Here is a 15,580-nt window from a genome sequence, read left to right on the forward strand (position 1 = left end):
TGGGGTTAAACCACGACATTTATTTACAGTTGCATATTTAGACTTAGAGGGCTTAGACTCACTATACAGTTTGTTGGAGGGGAAAAGCCTAAACAGATCATCTTTAAGGTCCCTTCCAACCCAAACCATTCTATGATTCTACATTAAAAGTTTATCTTGCTTTAGGGACAAGGCCTCACTCATGCAGTCTGGACAGGTCATGTTTGGATTATAGATATGGTCAAACAGTCTCAGATCAGCTCGTCCTAAGCAGTTTCATCTTTCCAGACCTGAGCTACACACAGATTAAGAGCCAACAATTTGAAGAGAATTATGCAAGCCTCAGAGTTCACTGGACTACTGTCAACAACTAATGTTCTTGAATCTGCTTTTCATTTTTCAGTGAAATGTAACTTCTCTTTGACCACCATTATCCATTATCCACCTTACAGAAGAGCTGGCAATGTGTCCTTGGAAGATAGCTTTACAGGACTTGTTCTGTTTGCACACGTGGCACCTTTGTCCTAGAAAAATCAGGCATTTGGGAGCCCCCATCATGCCATGCTGGGACTTTTTTTCACCAACATACAAAGATTGGGTGATGATTTCAGATTTCACCTGAAGGAGTAAGCATCAGGCAAAGCTGAATTTCAGAGGTCTGGTCTGAGGGAAAAATCCTCAATTTTACATTAAGGCTCTCAAGATTAGATAGAACATATTGCAAGGCTAACTGTTGTTAGAGCTATGACAGCCTGAAGGGCTTGTGTTGAGCCATTTCTTCTTCATTATTTCCAAAGCTCGAAACCTGTAGTGAACTTATTCAAAATCAGTCCAGATTTTGAAATAAAAGACAAAGCTTTTGTATGCACTGAAAAGAAATATTTTCTTTCACTGCATGTGGCCGTATTCTCAATACAAATATATTAGTCAAATCACATTAAAGGTGAGTAGCATAATCACGCTTGGAACGAAGAGAGATCATCATTTTCATTACAGTAAATTAAGGCTAGGTCTTCCTAACCTGGCTGTGAAAAATTGCTCTTTGCTCTGTACTCAACCTTGGCAAAAATTGTCTTTTTGTTTTCAATGATGGAACTTTCCAGGTATAATAATTTCAAATTACAATGTACAAAGAATGGTTAAACAAGACCTTGTCAATAGTGAAGACTATACTGGTTTGAAGTTGGCTTGCTTTTCTGTTGCAGCTTTTTCAGTTAGAGTATACATACCTGACCACAGAAACACTGCTTGAACACTGACTAGATTTGTAGCCAAAGATTTTTCATTTACCTTGATTTTAGCAAGGCTTTTGACAGCATTTCTCACTATAGTGTTGTCTCCATGTTAGGATGTTGCAGGCTGGATGGGAGAACGAGATAGCTAATGGTGGGACGGTCAAGCTTGGAGGGTTGTGGTTAATGGGTCATACTCTGTCTGACGACAAGTAAAAACTCTGCAGTGCTGCAAGGATCTGTGCTGGCCCAGATTTATCAGTGACCAGGAGAAGATCCACCCTCGAAAAGTTTGCAGACAACACCAAGTGAGAGAGACCAGCTGATATGCTCAAGGCAGAGCTGCCTTTGGAGAGACCAAGACGGGCTGGAGGAGCAGGCTGACAGGACCCTAACTGAAATTCAGGAAGGACAAACGCGAAGTCCTGAACCTGGGAAGGAAGAAGCTGCTGCAGTGACACAGGCTGGGGACCGACTGCCTGGCTGCAATGCAGAAAAGGAGCCGGAGGTGTGTGTGAGGACCTCCAGCTGGACAGAGGCCAGCAGCAAAGAAGGCTAGCCATAACCTGGGCTGGACTAACAGGGGCATCAATAGTGTATTGAGGTAAGTGGTTTTTCCACTCTAATCAGCACTCATTGGATCACATCTCAATACTGCATCCAGCTTTGTGTCCCTCAGTACAAAAGACATCAGTAAATTGGAGCAAGTTCAGGGGAGGGCCACTGAGATGGCGGGGGCTGGAGCACTTGCCCTCCGAGGAGGAACCGAGGGAGCAGAGCCTGTTCAGCCTGGAGCAGAGGTGGCTTCAGGGGGAGCCAGCATCACCCCCCAGTGACTACAGGGATGTCATCGAGGATGTGGAGCCAGGCATTTCACAGTGGTTCATGGTGGAAGGACTATAAACAGTGGTTCATGGTGGAGGGACTATAAACAATGGTGAAAGAAGAAAAGTTTGGACTGGATATAAAGAAGAAAAAAGCTTTCCCCGTGAGGACAGTCAGGCGTGGAACAGGTTTCCCAGACAGGTTGTGCTGTCTCCATCCTTGGAGATTTTCAAGACTTAACTGGATAAAGCCCCGAGCAACCCAGTCTGATCTCATAGGTGACCCTGGTTTGAGCAGGAGGTTGGACAAAAGACCTCCTGAGGTCCCTCCTAGCCCCAATTATCCTATGATCTGATGACGGGAACTGAAGAGCCGAATGCATTGTCGCCAGTGTGCTTGGAAGTCTCTGTGAAGCTGTCATCAAGTGTACACAGGGTGACAGATACTTGCCTCTCTCTTCTTCTGTGGTATGCAGAAATCTGGCCATGTTAGTCTTTCTCAGACATGTTTGCTGGTATATGCCCTGGCATGTCACCTGAAAGGATAAAGAGAGAAACATTTTTTTATCTTCTTAACCCTTAACACCTTTTAAGGGCACAGAAGGAATATTGCTGTTGTTATTAATATTGCAGCAGTGCTCCAGGGATATTTAACTTTACATCCAGTTCAACGAGTTTGAAATAACCAAGTAATATGAATTTTCAAATGATTAAGGAAGGAAAAGGGTGAATCAGTATAAAATTATTTATTACATCAGAAGATGGAATATGAAAGTGTTCGCTTCACAGATGTTTTTCTCCAGGAACAAAACACAAATGCTTAGTATTAGAAGTAAAAGTAGTAAAAACAACAACAAAAAAATTTGAACAATGGACTATTTAGCAATTGTATATTATTCTTCCTCTACCAACTTTTCAACAAATATGATGATACCACCTCAAAACATTTAGGTAAAAATTATTATCCTGTCATTTTCAAAAAGAAAATTAAGATAAAGAAGTTCCTTTCCTTTCTGCTTTCCTTCCTTCACAAATGCAATTAATGTAAATTGACCATAGTCGTAACACTGCCAATATAAATATTCTGCCAATACAAATGTAAATATTATTCTCTCAGCCTTGGGTCCTTTGGCTTCTATCCTCCCTCAATTTCTGTGGAAAAGCTGGGTTCTGTAGCGAGTCCAACAAGTTCAGTACTTCAGAAAAAGAACAACATTTTCCCAAAGCAGTACTGAGGTATATCTGCCATCTAGTCTTCTTTTCAAAACAGGAGGTGAGTTTTTGCCTTTATGAGCTGTCAAGGTTAGGGGATGAAGGGGTTTGTGTGTCAGATCCCTTGTTGGGGTTTCTAAAATTCCCTGCAAAAAAACCCTGATGGTGGATTATCTTTGAAGTTCTGAAATGAAGCACTAAAGGAGCTCGCATAAAACTTCGCGTGCTGCTGCTGCTGCAGTTCCCTGTTGTTTAGTTACCAAGCATGGATTGTTTTGGCTGCAGTCCTCTCTGCCTCTCACCGAAGTGTTTGGATGCTGAAGAAATCACAATTTTGTTGTGTTGATGGAGGCTGGAGTCAGGAGCGCTACAGCTTCTGTGGGGGTTGGAGCAGACCGGCACAGAGTAGGCAGCAGTAAGTGATGGAGAGAAGCAGGGGGCTCACCACCATCACCTCAGTAACAGGGTATTTTGGGAGTAAATTTGAGAGGGGTGTTTGATAAAGAAGAGCTCTTTCTTCCCTGAACACAGTATTTGATGGTATTTGCATGAGACCTTTACAGCTGCAGGCTGGATATTGCGGAGAAAAATAGATACTGAACATGACTCTAGCTGAAGAGGCATCACCCAGCCTGCCTGTGGGCCAAGGCAGAAGTCCTTCAGCTGGCCGATTTTGTTAAAGCCTGTACATTTTGTATAAGTGCAGGGGATGGGAAAGGTACACGTGCAATCTACATTTAAATTGCACGTCACATAGGAACTTCAGTGTTTTTGTAGGTTTACTTGGGATTTTTTCTCTGTATTCACTTGTTTCTTACTATAAAATAAGTTTCTTTATTCTTAATTATATGTCTGATTCTTGAATAAATTTCAGATTAGGGAATCATGATTTCAGCATATGATGAGGATACATCTGCTTAATACCACAGAAGACTGCAAAGGAAGCAGAAAATATTCCTTCAGAGTACCAGTGAGCTATCTTTCAGAAGGATTAAAGAGCAGCTCGCTCTTAGAAATGTACCCTTTCTGACTTGCTGGAGCAGAAGCTAGGGCATGCATGTCATGCAGGCAGTGACAACAGCCTATGGAGTGTTTTCCTCTGTCAGTGAACAAATTGTCTGTGATTTGTTGAGGAAGAGTGTAGCCTCAAACCTTTAGGGACTGAAACACAGCCTTTGCTTATATCATTCCACATATGCTTCTTCCACCTCTAGCTTTTTGCAAATGATCTTTTTCCTCCACATTTTAAAATAAAATATTTTCCTTTACCTGGAACTGTAAGCCAATGTGTTCTACTCCATCTCCATAAGAAGTAGCTATGGAAGTTGGGCAAACAAAAACATGTCCTGAGTTACCCAATTTCTAGGAGCATGCAGTGAGTTTTAGAAACGCCAGTCTAACTCAGAAATGTATGGTGTAAATCAGTAAAATATTGTGCAAGGAACTGGTCTTTGAGACATTGTCTGTACTGCTAAATGAAAGCAGACCATAGCCTGACCCTAAGACCAAGGATACTGAGGGATTTGTATGCAAACAGGCTGCAGCAAGTTGCAGATTTGCCTTGCACAGAGGCGGCTGGAGAGGTCAAAATGGGAACCAGGCAAGACCAGCTAGGATGTGGGGACGACTGGGGTCCAGTGCTCAAACTCAGTCACTGTTTGATTTCTTCAGTGTAAGTGTAGCCTGAACATCCCTAAAAGTGATACCTGTGTAGAACTCAAGTAAAACAGGCTCTTATTGATTCCTTCATCGCTCTCGTTCTTCACCATGAAAGAAACCTGCAGTGTTCAGACATCTCTCTGTACAAGAACAGTGAGAGTAGCTCCAGGTTTTCATTTGAGATACCAAACTCTAATGTTTTGCCACAAATAGAAGAGCTTCATAAGGGGAAAGAACTGCCCAAGGACTGTCATTATTTCTCCAGGCTGGCAGATGCTGGGTACACAGAATTTCATTAACAGCTGTTGTAGGTATCTTTCCCTTATGGGAAAGCACAGTATTTCTTAGGTCTGCTCACAGGAGAAGGTCATTTTCTTCAACCACAACCTATTCTTAAGTGTAAAGGAGCTTTTGGAGAGCAAGGCCTTTGAGCAAGCAATTATACTCCCTGCAGTTCTTTCCAAGATTCATATTCTCTGTTTAAACTGCACATGGTGGCCGTCAACCAGCCATTCAAGAGCAGTGCCTCTGAACTCATTTAAGGCAAAACTGGGAAGAAAGGTGAATTGTACAGATAATGAAAAAATCGAAAAACATCATCTCTGAAGGGCAGAAGGAAGGCTCACGAAGGCCACACTTGACTGATATAATTCGTGCATCTGCTACGGACTCACATGCATTTCTCCTGCAAATGGTCTCAGAATAATGCTCACTGAGCATCATTGCCAAAGACCTATCATTTCAGCTTAGTCTTTATGCAGGAACTGGGTAATTAATCTGATTTCTCAGCCTTTAATATTCTCAGAGAAACACACAGCCAAGTTAAACAAGAGGAACTTAAAGATGAAAAACATTAAAGTATTTGAAGAGAAAGAAAAGCAGATTGAGTGACTATATACATTCTGTTCCTAAGTGTTAATGAAACTACAAAGCCAGACCTCCCTACAACATGTTAACAGAGAATTTTCAAGAGAAAAATCTGCAGTTTATTGCTTTATTTAGTTTGAATGCCTTTGTAATCATTCTGTGTTTTTATTTTTCCCTCATCCCTCTAATTCTGTATTCAGTCAGCCTTCAAATGAGTGTTATGCTTTCCAAAAACTGGATTCCCACTGATTTTGGGGAACTTTGGCAACTTCAGTTCCACACAAGCTTCACATAATAAACAGTCACTTCTAAAGAAAGTGGGAAACCTTGGAGTTCAACATGACTCCATTGTTGGCTCTCCTATCACTTGGCTACAACAGCATAAGCCTGCAGTCAGGAACAGTTATGCTTATATCCATTTTTCACATCAGGATGCAGGATGGCACCTCATAAAGCTAAGCTAACAGAGTGAAACCTAAATTTTCCTGGTGCTAATGGAAGGTGATTACCATTGTCTTTACAGAAAAAATCAAATAATGTGACAAAAGATCACTGCTCCAAGAAGGTTTCTCTTCACAGAAACAGGCAAAGAGCCTGAAAATGGAGAAAAGAAAGAAGAAATAATTTTGTAGTTAGGTTTCTTCCAAATAGCTCAATACCCTGCTCAAATCTGAAAGGACATTTTAAAAGGGAATATGGAGCTAAGAATGTCTCTCTACCTTGTTTTGGCCTCTGCAATAAACTGCACAAATGAGGAACAGGGTGGTCTCCAGTGATGCCAACAGAAATTCTCAAATGAGCAAGCAATGCCCAGAGGAAGAATCTAGCTTTTCTAGTCGCTTTTCTGCCCTCCCCTCACTCAGAGCTTTTCCCAGCTAATTTTTCTCCAATTAACTGTGTTCTGTGCTTCAGTTGCTTTCAACATATTTGCAGCTTCTTCATGAATTTCGAAAGGTTGGTTTATTAATTTGTAACTTTTCCTTCTGGCAACGTGGCAGCTACAAAAGTAGACAAAGTGGTACAATGAGCTGGGTGTGAGGAAACTCACTGATTCTGTCATATAGTGGGATTGTAACTAACTTAAATCCTAACCCCTTCTGGCTGACCAGTTAATGCTTACAAGCCTTACCAGTACAGGACACAAAACCAGCTTGGATGTAAGAAACATGCTACTGGTAATTGCTCACTGGTCCAGAGGTGTGGGGTTTTTCTTTTTACAGCCCCTGGGGCTGACAACAGACTATTCTTTATACAGTTGTTTATTTCTTTCCAAATCAGTTTGAGTTGATAGCATGATTTACGTGAACTGTATGCTATGAACAGTGCATGTGATTTCTACCTGTGTTAATATATGGAGTTGCTTAGAATATATATTGATTTTGGTCTCCTGAAATGAACTTGGACTTTTGAGATTATAAACAAAATGTGTTTATAGTCTCAATTTATTCAGTTTTAGAATGAATACTGGGAGAATGATCAGCCACTATTTCTGTTCTCTTTTCAGTTAATTTATTTTGTACAAACTATTGGTGCAGGCAGCAAATTTGGTATCCGAGGTATCTGAAGACTGCTTTTGGAATAATAGGATTGAAGTGACAGAGACTGAAGGAAATATTTTGAGTATTATATCTTTTTCCCAACACATGATGCACAGGTTATTATGGCACAAGTGTTTGGAACAGCTGAAGTGGTTTTAGGTATTGTTTGGCAATAATATTGTTCAACGATATGAGAGAGACAGGCTCTGCCTCTTCCAAAGGGAATAACCAATGGTGAAACAGATCTTAGTAATACCTTATATTCCTAGAAAAGTAATTCAAACCTAAGTAAATAAATGCAAACCTGTAAACACAATTACTATGGCTCTTACTAAGAGTTTTGTTACCCCAGAAAACACTGCTTGGCTTAATGCAGTAGGCTTGTAGGATCATAAAAAATACTTGGTTGAAAGATCATCTGGTCCAACCCCCTGATCAAAACTGGGCTAACACTGAAGATAAATCAGGTTGCTAAGGAATTTTCCCACCCAAGTTCTGAATATTTACGAGGACGGATATTCTGCATCTTCCCTGGACAACCTGTGCCAGTGCTTAACTACTCTTGTCGGGAAGAATATTTTCCTTTCATCAAACTAGAATTTCCCTTGATGCAGCTTATGATCATCCTCATCCTTTCATTGTGCTCCTGAGAAAAGCCTGCTTCTATCCATAACCTCCCTTTCATTTGTGTAAGACAGCAGGTGAGTTTCTACCATGAATCTCTTTCTGAGGCTGAGCCCACCCAATTCCCGTCTTCTGTCCCTGTACATCATGAGAGCCAGCCCCGAGGCTCCCTGTTGGACTCCCTTCAGTTTGCTCGTGTCTCTCTTGTAGTGAGAGTCCCAAAACAGGACACAGCACTCTTCATGTAGTCTCACAAGTACCAAAGAGAGAGGAATTATTGCCCTCCTTGACATGCTGGCTATACTTTAGCTACTGCAGCTCAGGCTATACTTTTGCACTGCATGGGCCCAGTCATATTCAGCTCTTGCTTACCAGTGTTCCCAGGTCTGTTCTGCAAAGCTACTCCCGAGGCGGTGAATTCCAACCTGTACCTTTGCACAGGGTTGTTCTGTCTCAAGTGCAGGACTTTGCATATAAATATCAGTCTTATTTTTTGTTTGCTATGCATGGAAACTCATCAGGTAGGTGTGTAAAAACAAGGATCCAATATAACAGAAACAAGTTCATATTGTATTGCCTCTGCAGATACTTACAGGCGTTGTTTAATTGTTTTTCCCTACAAAAAATGTTTTGAATTGTGGTGAGTCTACCACTTGCCCAGAATGGGAAGCAGAAGTATTATACCAGCATCCCAGCTCCGAAGTTTGGAGCTGTTTTACACACTCATCCCAAAGCCCAACAACTGATTCACTTTTCTTTACCACTAGGAAGTCTAACAAGGCTATTCGTGCATAGCTGGTCCCTAATAACTGCATTCCAGTTTCAGTTGCTGTTGCCTTTTCTGAGCAATTAATCAGAATCACTGCAATTATAGATAAGCCTTGACTTATTAAATAGATATTTAATAGTTTCCTCTGTGCTGATTCCTTTCACTGAGAAGGAGCAATGAATCAAATAAAGAGCTTCTGCTTGTGTTGATGCAGCAAAAAGGAAATTTAAAATGTTAACATTAAAAACTGCAACGTCATTGTTTATATAATCATGTTCATTAATCCTTTTAACAAAGCATTTCAGTCTTCACTTTTATGTTTTCCTTTTCTTTTGTTTTCTTCCTCCTCATATCTGAAGTTAAACAATAGGATAATTACAATTAAAAAACTATCATTGTAGTCTGTTGTTGGTGAGAGCAGTGTAAACTCTGGATCTTGTGATGACGGCATCTATGCCGTGAATTTGTTTTGCTGTAGGGACCTTATCTGAAGCAGGTTGCCCTGATGATACAGAAGCTGGTGTGCTCTGGTGCTCTGATCCCGAGTGAGCTGGCTAGTTCCCTTAATAACACAGCTGCAGACAGAGCTGAGGAGAAGTTGCCCCAGTGGTTTGGGTCCAGCAAGGATCACGATTATAATGATAGCCTGCTCCAGTGGGCGCTAGGCTTAGACAGGATAGACATGAGAAGATTCACAGTAATTGGCACAGGGATCAGGGCTTCTGGCCTGAGGCAGAAAACAGACAGTATGACTATACCCAAGGGAGTCCAGAACATGGTCCCTGGCTTTTAGAAAGGAGAATGTAGTGCTGATCTAGTCAATAACATTAAAACATTTAAATTGCAATTAAATGTTATTTGTCTTAATGAACCAGTCCTCACAGAGTAAGTGCCAAAATCCACAAATATAATCCTTGGGGGAAGATATAGAAAAGAATATGCAGTGATGTGTCTAGAGGGAGAAACAATCTAACAAATTTAGGAGTCTACTTAATGAGGTTGGGACTTGAATCTGTCATTAGTGCCAAGCGAATATACTTTTCACAGCCAGTAGATAGAGAATTTTGACATCTAAATTTGAAGTGAAAATAACTAGAAGAGCCTGGGTTTTCCTTAAGTATCTGTGAAAATACGCAAAATATGAAAAGTAAAATGTTCTCAAGAAAGAAAAAGTAACTGGTCTTAATTCTTGTTGAACTGGAGCACAATCATTGGAAAATGTGTGTGACAAAGCAGCAGACCTCAGAGCTAACATTTCCTACCAGCTTGGCTGTAATGGCAGTAGAAAACAGCACAACAGAGAATCTGACTGCGAATTTACAAAGGTATTACTAAGACAGTTTATGATAACCATTTTCTTTTGCTTCCTCCCCCCCAAAAGATATTTAACATTTACCTGTTAGAGAATGGTATCAGGGATCGTTCTTTGTGTTACAGCACAACTCACTTCTACATAAGTCAAAAAGGAAATCACTTTCCTTTGACAGCTTCCATTTCTAGGTCACAAATCACGTTCTTTTTCTATGTAACATATACTAAATGACCTACTGATCTCAGAACAAGAATTTAATTTGGACCTCAGATTTTGTTAGATTGCTTTGTAAGTGTAAAAATGAGCACTCTTACAGGTAGGTTACAGAATATCTTTGCATATTTCCTAATGCAATGAAATTAATACTTAAAGGTAATATTGTGCTACAGTAAAGAACTGACTTGACTTTGATGATACATTATTTATAAAATAAGTATTTTTATAAAAGTATTATTTCTATAAAGACAATATATAGTTAATAGTATCACTTTACAGTGTTATTTCTTCATCATTTCCATTGACTGAAGGATATGTATTATAGCAAAACTAAAGATCACATTTAATCAGCAGTGAAAATTAAATCCTGGGCTACGTATATGCTTGGATATCACTAGAATCAGGCTCTGCTATTATTTATACCAGATTAGTTTTGCTGGCACAGTGAATAATTTTTGATTTTCACCAGTCTCGGGGAAGAGCCAATTCCCAGCATGACAACTAAGAAGAATGAATACCAAAACATTTTCAGATGGGCAGACTCTGTGAAGGAGCTAAAGATGTGCAACCAGGAATAATCATTATAGCAAAATCCCTCGTGTAATTACAAACTGCTGGAAGCTTTTGGAAGCCATTGTAATGTGAAAATATAAACTTGCTGATTGCTAATTATATGGAGACAATGTCGAAGTCAAATAACATACAACATAATACTGACAGTACAAAAGATACTTTGAATACCTCGAATGTAATATCTCCAATTAAGGAAGAAAAAATATACTACAGCGAAAATATTTTGGCATAGGCAATGTAGAACTGGCAAATTAATGTCACAGAGTATTTCTATTTCTGCTAGTCATAAAATATTTGTGTAAAATACTTTAACAAAATTTTTTTTAGCTCCCAGTTCAGCAGAGGACTTAGATTTCTACTTAGCTTTACTATGTGATCATCCTAGATGTGATTCCATACATTTATACAGGAAATGTCTCATGGCTTGGAGCATGTCTTTTTTCCATCTACTTCTCCTGTTCCTTTCTAATAGAAGGTTTTGTAATGGTTAGAGTATAAATCTCATTTGACCAGAGAATTTTGCCATGAAGACTTTTTTTTTTTTCTGTAGAGAAGGGCTTTTTAGTGAATAAATCAAAAAGTCAAGTGTAATAAGGATTCAGGATCAGTAATAAAATATATTAATCACAGATAAACTTACTTGACCAATATAACTGTATGCAACCTATGAGTAATGTCTCTGAGACAGCCTATATAGGTAGCATTTACACTGTGGGTCCCAGGAAGACTTCCCTGCTCTCAATTCCTGTATGTGTTCAAATACTCACTTATTGCACATGAAGACGTGGTGTGGGTACACAACATCTTCCCCTCATTTCCTCTGGAGGAAAACAGGTCCACAAGGACAAGCAGGGAGATGCAGTGTGCAGTAACAAGCTCCCCTTCTCTGAGCAGCTGAGGAACAAGACGGTAGCGTTCACCATTGAGTATACTTTTCTTCCATCAGGGTACCCCAACTGTTCCCCATTCAAGAACTTCCTTCGTTATTCGGCTAATGTAATAAATGTAGGTATCACTACTGAACTTATTTCACAGCATATGGTGACAATCTCTCAACCACAAAAATGGAGCAAATAGTCAAATTTGTGAAAATGAATTTGGACATTTTTAATAATGTCATACAATTCCTTGATAAATGAAGCAGAAAAGCATAGCTATAAAAGAAGTGTCAGCAAGAGATTTAGGGTAATTTTCCAGTTGTCTGAAGAAGACACTTTGGAGTTGTTCATGGTGTATATGATATGGGCAATGGAGCTCAGATCCATAAAGAAAAAGCTGCAGTGAAGAGACAGATATTTTTGATGCTTCAGGACATTGTTAACTAACCTTGCCAACAGTGTTGTTAGATAAAAATGGCAGCATGAAACTGGATATCTAGACCTCTCCGAAATGCAGTATATCATCTATAGACACTGTGTTGTGGTTTCTGTTATAGACCTTTGCCTGCAATACTAGAAATGCTTCCCTATGCATAGGGCTCTTAATAAGCTACATAGTATTTTATATGCTTGCTCCATACTACGGTATTAGTTGCTTCTTATGTGTTTAGGGTCTAGTAAGTTATTTAAAGTACATTACTAATGGTGCTCCCCCTAACTCTAGCCACATCAAATATATAGTCTATGTTAGTTTTCTCCTATAGCCAGAGGATCCCACCAATGCTAAAACCGTCCTGTCACAATCATAATTTGAAGAAAAAATATGAGAGCTAATTTCTTGAAAAATAGCAATTTAAAAAAATTGTCTCTTCAGTGTCTGGGATTTGAAAATTTTCTGCACTTACTGAAAAACTTCCTGTGACTCAGAAAGCAATCCTTGTCTTTTACACATCATACCTTAGCAATACAGTCACAACATGACAAAATCTAATATGGGTATTAGGAGACAAGAAACAATTTTTCAAGCCTGCTCAGAAGTGCTTTCTGTATTAACATTGAAAGTTTTGCATATTAATCTGTTTAAAGATTAGAATGGTGTGGCGCACCCTCCAGATGGTGCAGTCAGCAAGCATCTTCTCATGGCACGAAGTACCTCGGCATCAGTTCTGGTCTACCCAGCCCCAGGGCAGCCCAATATTTGGTGGACATTGGAGAATAACCCCTCCTTTTACTTAATTTCCTCCACATTTAATTCCTTTTTAGCCATGCTTGGCAAGGAGTAGGCCCCTTAGGTCTACCAGCGGCCTTTGCTAGCCACCTGAAGTTGTTCTTCACCTGGGTCCCTGACACAATGAGGGCAGCCCAAAGGGGTTGAGAAAGGGGACACGTGCAAGACTTAGGAACTGATAACTTTTAGGTGAGAGGATACATAATGGGAAGATACTAGGAAGAAGGGGAAACAAACGTGGATGTGGCAGACTCGGGCAAAAAGAAGGAAAATAGGTCACTCAGGAATTAGTCCATGAGTCATACTTTTTCACTAGTCAAGCAAAGCACTAATCTGTACCTACCCAAGCAAATTGAGGTGAAAAATTTTGTAGGGAGTCCCCTGTTAAAAACTTTGCCAAAACATAACTTTGAAACCATCTGCTCTGACTGCACGCAGTATTATTCCAGATATTTCTATCTTGAAACAAACACTCTGAAACCTTGTGAGTGCATTTTTCCTAATGGAAGAGAACACTCTGTTACTTTTCTTTAAGGCTATTTTCAAGATGTTTATGGTATGAGTAAATTTTCTTGTCTTTCACAACAGTCAGAGGCAGTTTTAGTGGTGGTGTCTGGTAGGCAAATACCTCTCTGCTAAGGAGAGTGGCATTTCATTAATATACACGAGGTTTGAATTTGGCTCAGGTTAATGTTTCTGACAAGATCCAGATATATATATAAAAAGATGCTTGCTGCCTCTTGTTTCAGTCCAAACTAAATAGCATTTCTTACCAGTAGTAATTCCAGTGATTTCATCAACTATTTGAGAAGTTACCTATTATTCATCCCCAAAAGAACTTAGCTCCTGTAGTTATAAGTATTATCAAAATAATGTAAAATCCCAAGCTAGGTGCATTTGATTAGAATTATTTGGTATAAATTAAAAATTTTATTATTTAATAAGATAAAGTAGTGATTTCCCTGCCCATATCTTGACCCACGAGCCTTTCGTTATATTTTCTCTCCCATCCAGCTGAGGAGGGGAGTGATAGATCAGCCTGGTGGGCACCTGGCATCTAGCCAAGGTCCGCCCACCACAGAAACATAAGGAAAATGCTGCTTCTCTTCCTTTTTTTTTTTTTTTAAACAAAATGCAACAACTCTGGCTCTCTCTGATCCATATGTTGCTTCTATTCTATATTTCTTATGTCAGGTCTAGCATGCTGCTACTCTATGTCCCCTTTATAAAAGAAAGCATTAGGGAAAATAGGAACTAGTGATCAAATAGAAATATGACATAAAACACTGGAGTAGACTTTAAGTTTCTTTGAAAAGCTATTTGAAAAATACTAAATATTTACTGGGTTTGGGGATTTTGAGTGAAATTTAGTTTTAAGGAACATATTTTAAAAACTGAAATCCCGTCATGAAGAACAGGCAGACCATAAAATATTGTACAGGATAGGAATATAGCCTGACAAGGATTAGTGAAACACCAGGGAATGCTAGTGCCTAGTTCTTATTGTGCAAGCATTATGTAATGTATCTGTAAGAGTTTTGTCAGTATAAAAGCATGTAAGCCTGATTTTTAGAGAATTAGCAGGGAACATACTGAGTATCGTTCATTCATGGCTGTGGAATTCAGTTTCACTGTTTACGGAGCTCAGTCATGCTTTTCATTTTCATAGGGACTTCCACCTGTGTTCTGTGAATTCTCCACATATGTTGCTGGTTGACTAATGGAAGTATTTGTGAACTTGTTTTTCAGTTTGAAATCAGCTTTTAAGGCACATGTGTTTTACAGTCTGTTGGCTCCTTGTGTACTCAACTGACAGGGAAGTCAAGCTTTATTGTAAAAAGTGAATTTTGATGGCTTTGTACTATACTTCTTGCATTGAAGGAAGGGCAGGCTGACCCAGCCCTGTCTTATTGGTATTATCAGTATGAGTCGGCTTGCCCAGGCTGTGGATTTTTTTTTTTTTTAATTAATCTCTATCCAAAAGTTATTCATCGTAACATACATGGCATGGAAATAACTTTACAGAGGTAACAAGGAACTAATTGTCTTCCTTTCTTCTTCTCTCTGTAGTTTGTTGCTCAGCCCAACTGCCAGCAGCTGCTCGCATCCCGCTGGTACGACGAGTTCCCCGGATGGAGGAGGCGACACTGGGCTGTGAAGATGCTGACATGTGTTGTGATAGGACTCCTCTTCCCGGTCTTCTCTGTGTGCTACCTGATAGCTCCCAAAAGCCCATTAGGGCTGTTCATCAGAAAGCCATTTATCAAATTTATCTGCCATACTGCATCCTACTTGACTTTTCTGTTCCTGCTGTTGCTTGCCTCTCAGCACATTGACAGGTCAGACTTGAGCATGCAGGGACCACCACCAACCATCGTCGAGTGGATGATATTACCGTGGGTCCTGGGTAAATGTACTACTAAAGAAAATACAGTGAAAAGTGCTTAGACCCCTGTGGTTTTGCCAAGCATTCCTGAGGCAGGAAATACAGTAGAGAGTTCTGCCATGAATTATTGACCTACCAACACAGGCAAATGGTCCCTCTCCTCCAATACCTAGCAAGAGTAGTAGACAACTTGGGAAGAGTTTAAAAATCCAAAGTGTCACCACCTGATATAGTACAGTGAGGGAAAACAAAAGATATCGAGGGTTCCTTCCTGTGATTAAGC

The 15,580-nt window shown here is 39.8% G+C and overlaps 1 protein-coding gene across 1 annotated transcript in view; it reads left to right on the forward strand.

Annotated features, from left to right (window-relative positions):
- Positions 1-15,580, forward strand: part of TRPC4 (transient receptor potential cation channel subfamily C member 4) — a 154,018-nt gene that overhangs the window by 95,270 nt on the left and 43,168 nt on the right. Inside the window, exon 4 of the mRNA XM_049823324.1 lies at positions 14,982-15,318. Coding sequence (XP_049679281.1) covers positions 14,982-15,318 — 337 coding nt within the window. The remainder of the gene's footprint in view (positions 1-14,981; positions 15,319-15,580) is intronic.

This window comes from Accipiter gentilis, chromosome 19, assembly GCF_929443795.1.
Source record: "Accipiter gentilis chromosome 19, bAccGen1.1, whole genome shotgun sequence".
Lineage (NCBI taxonomy): Eukaryota > Metazoa > Chordata > Aves > Accipitriformes > Accipitridae > Astur > Astur gentilis.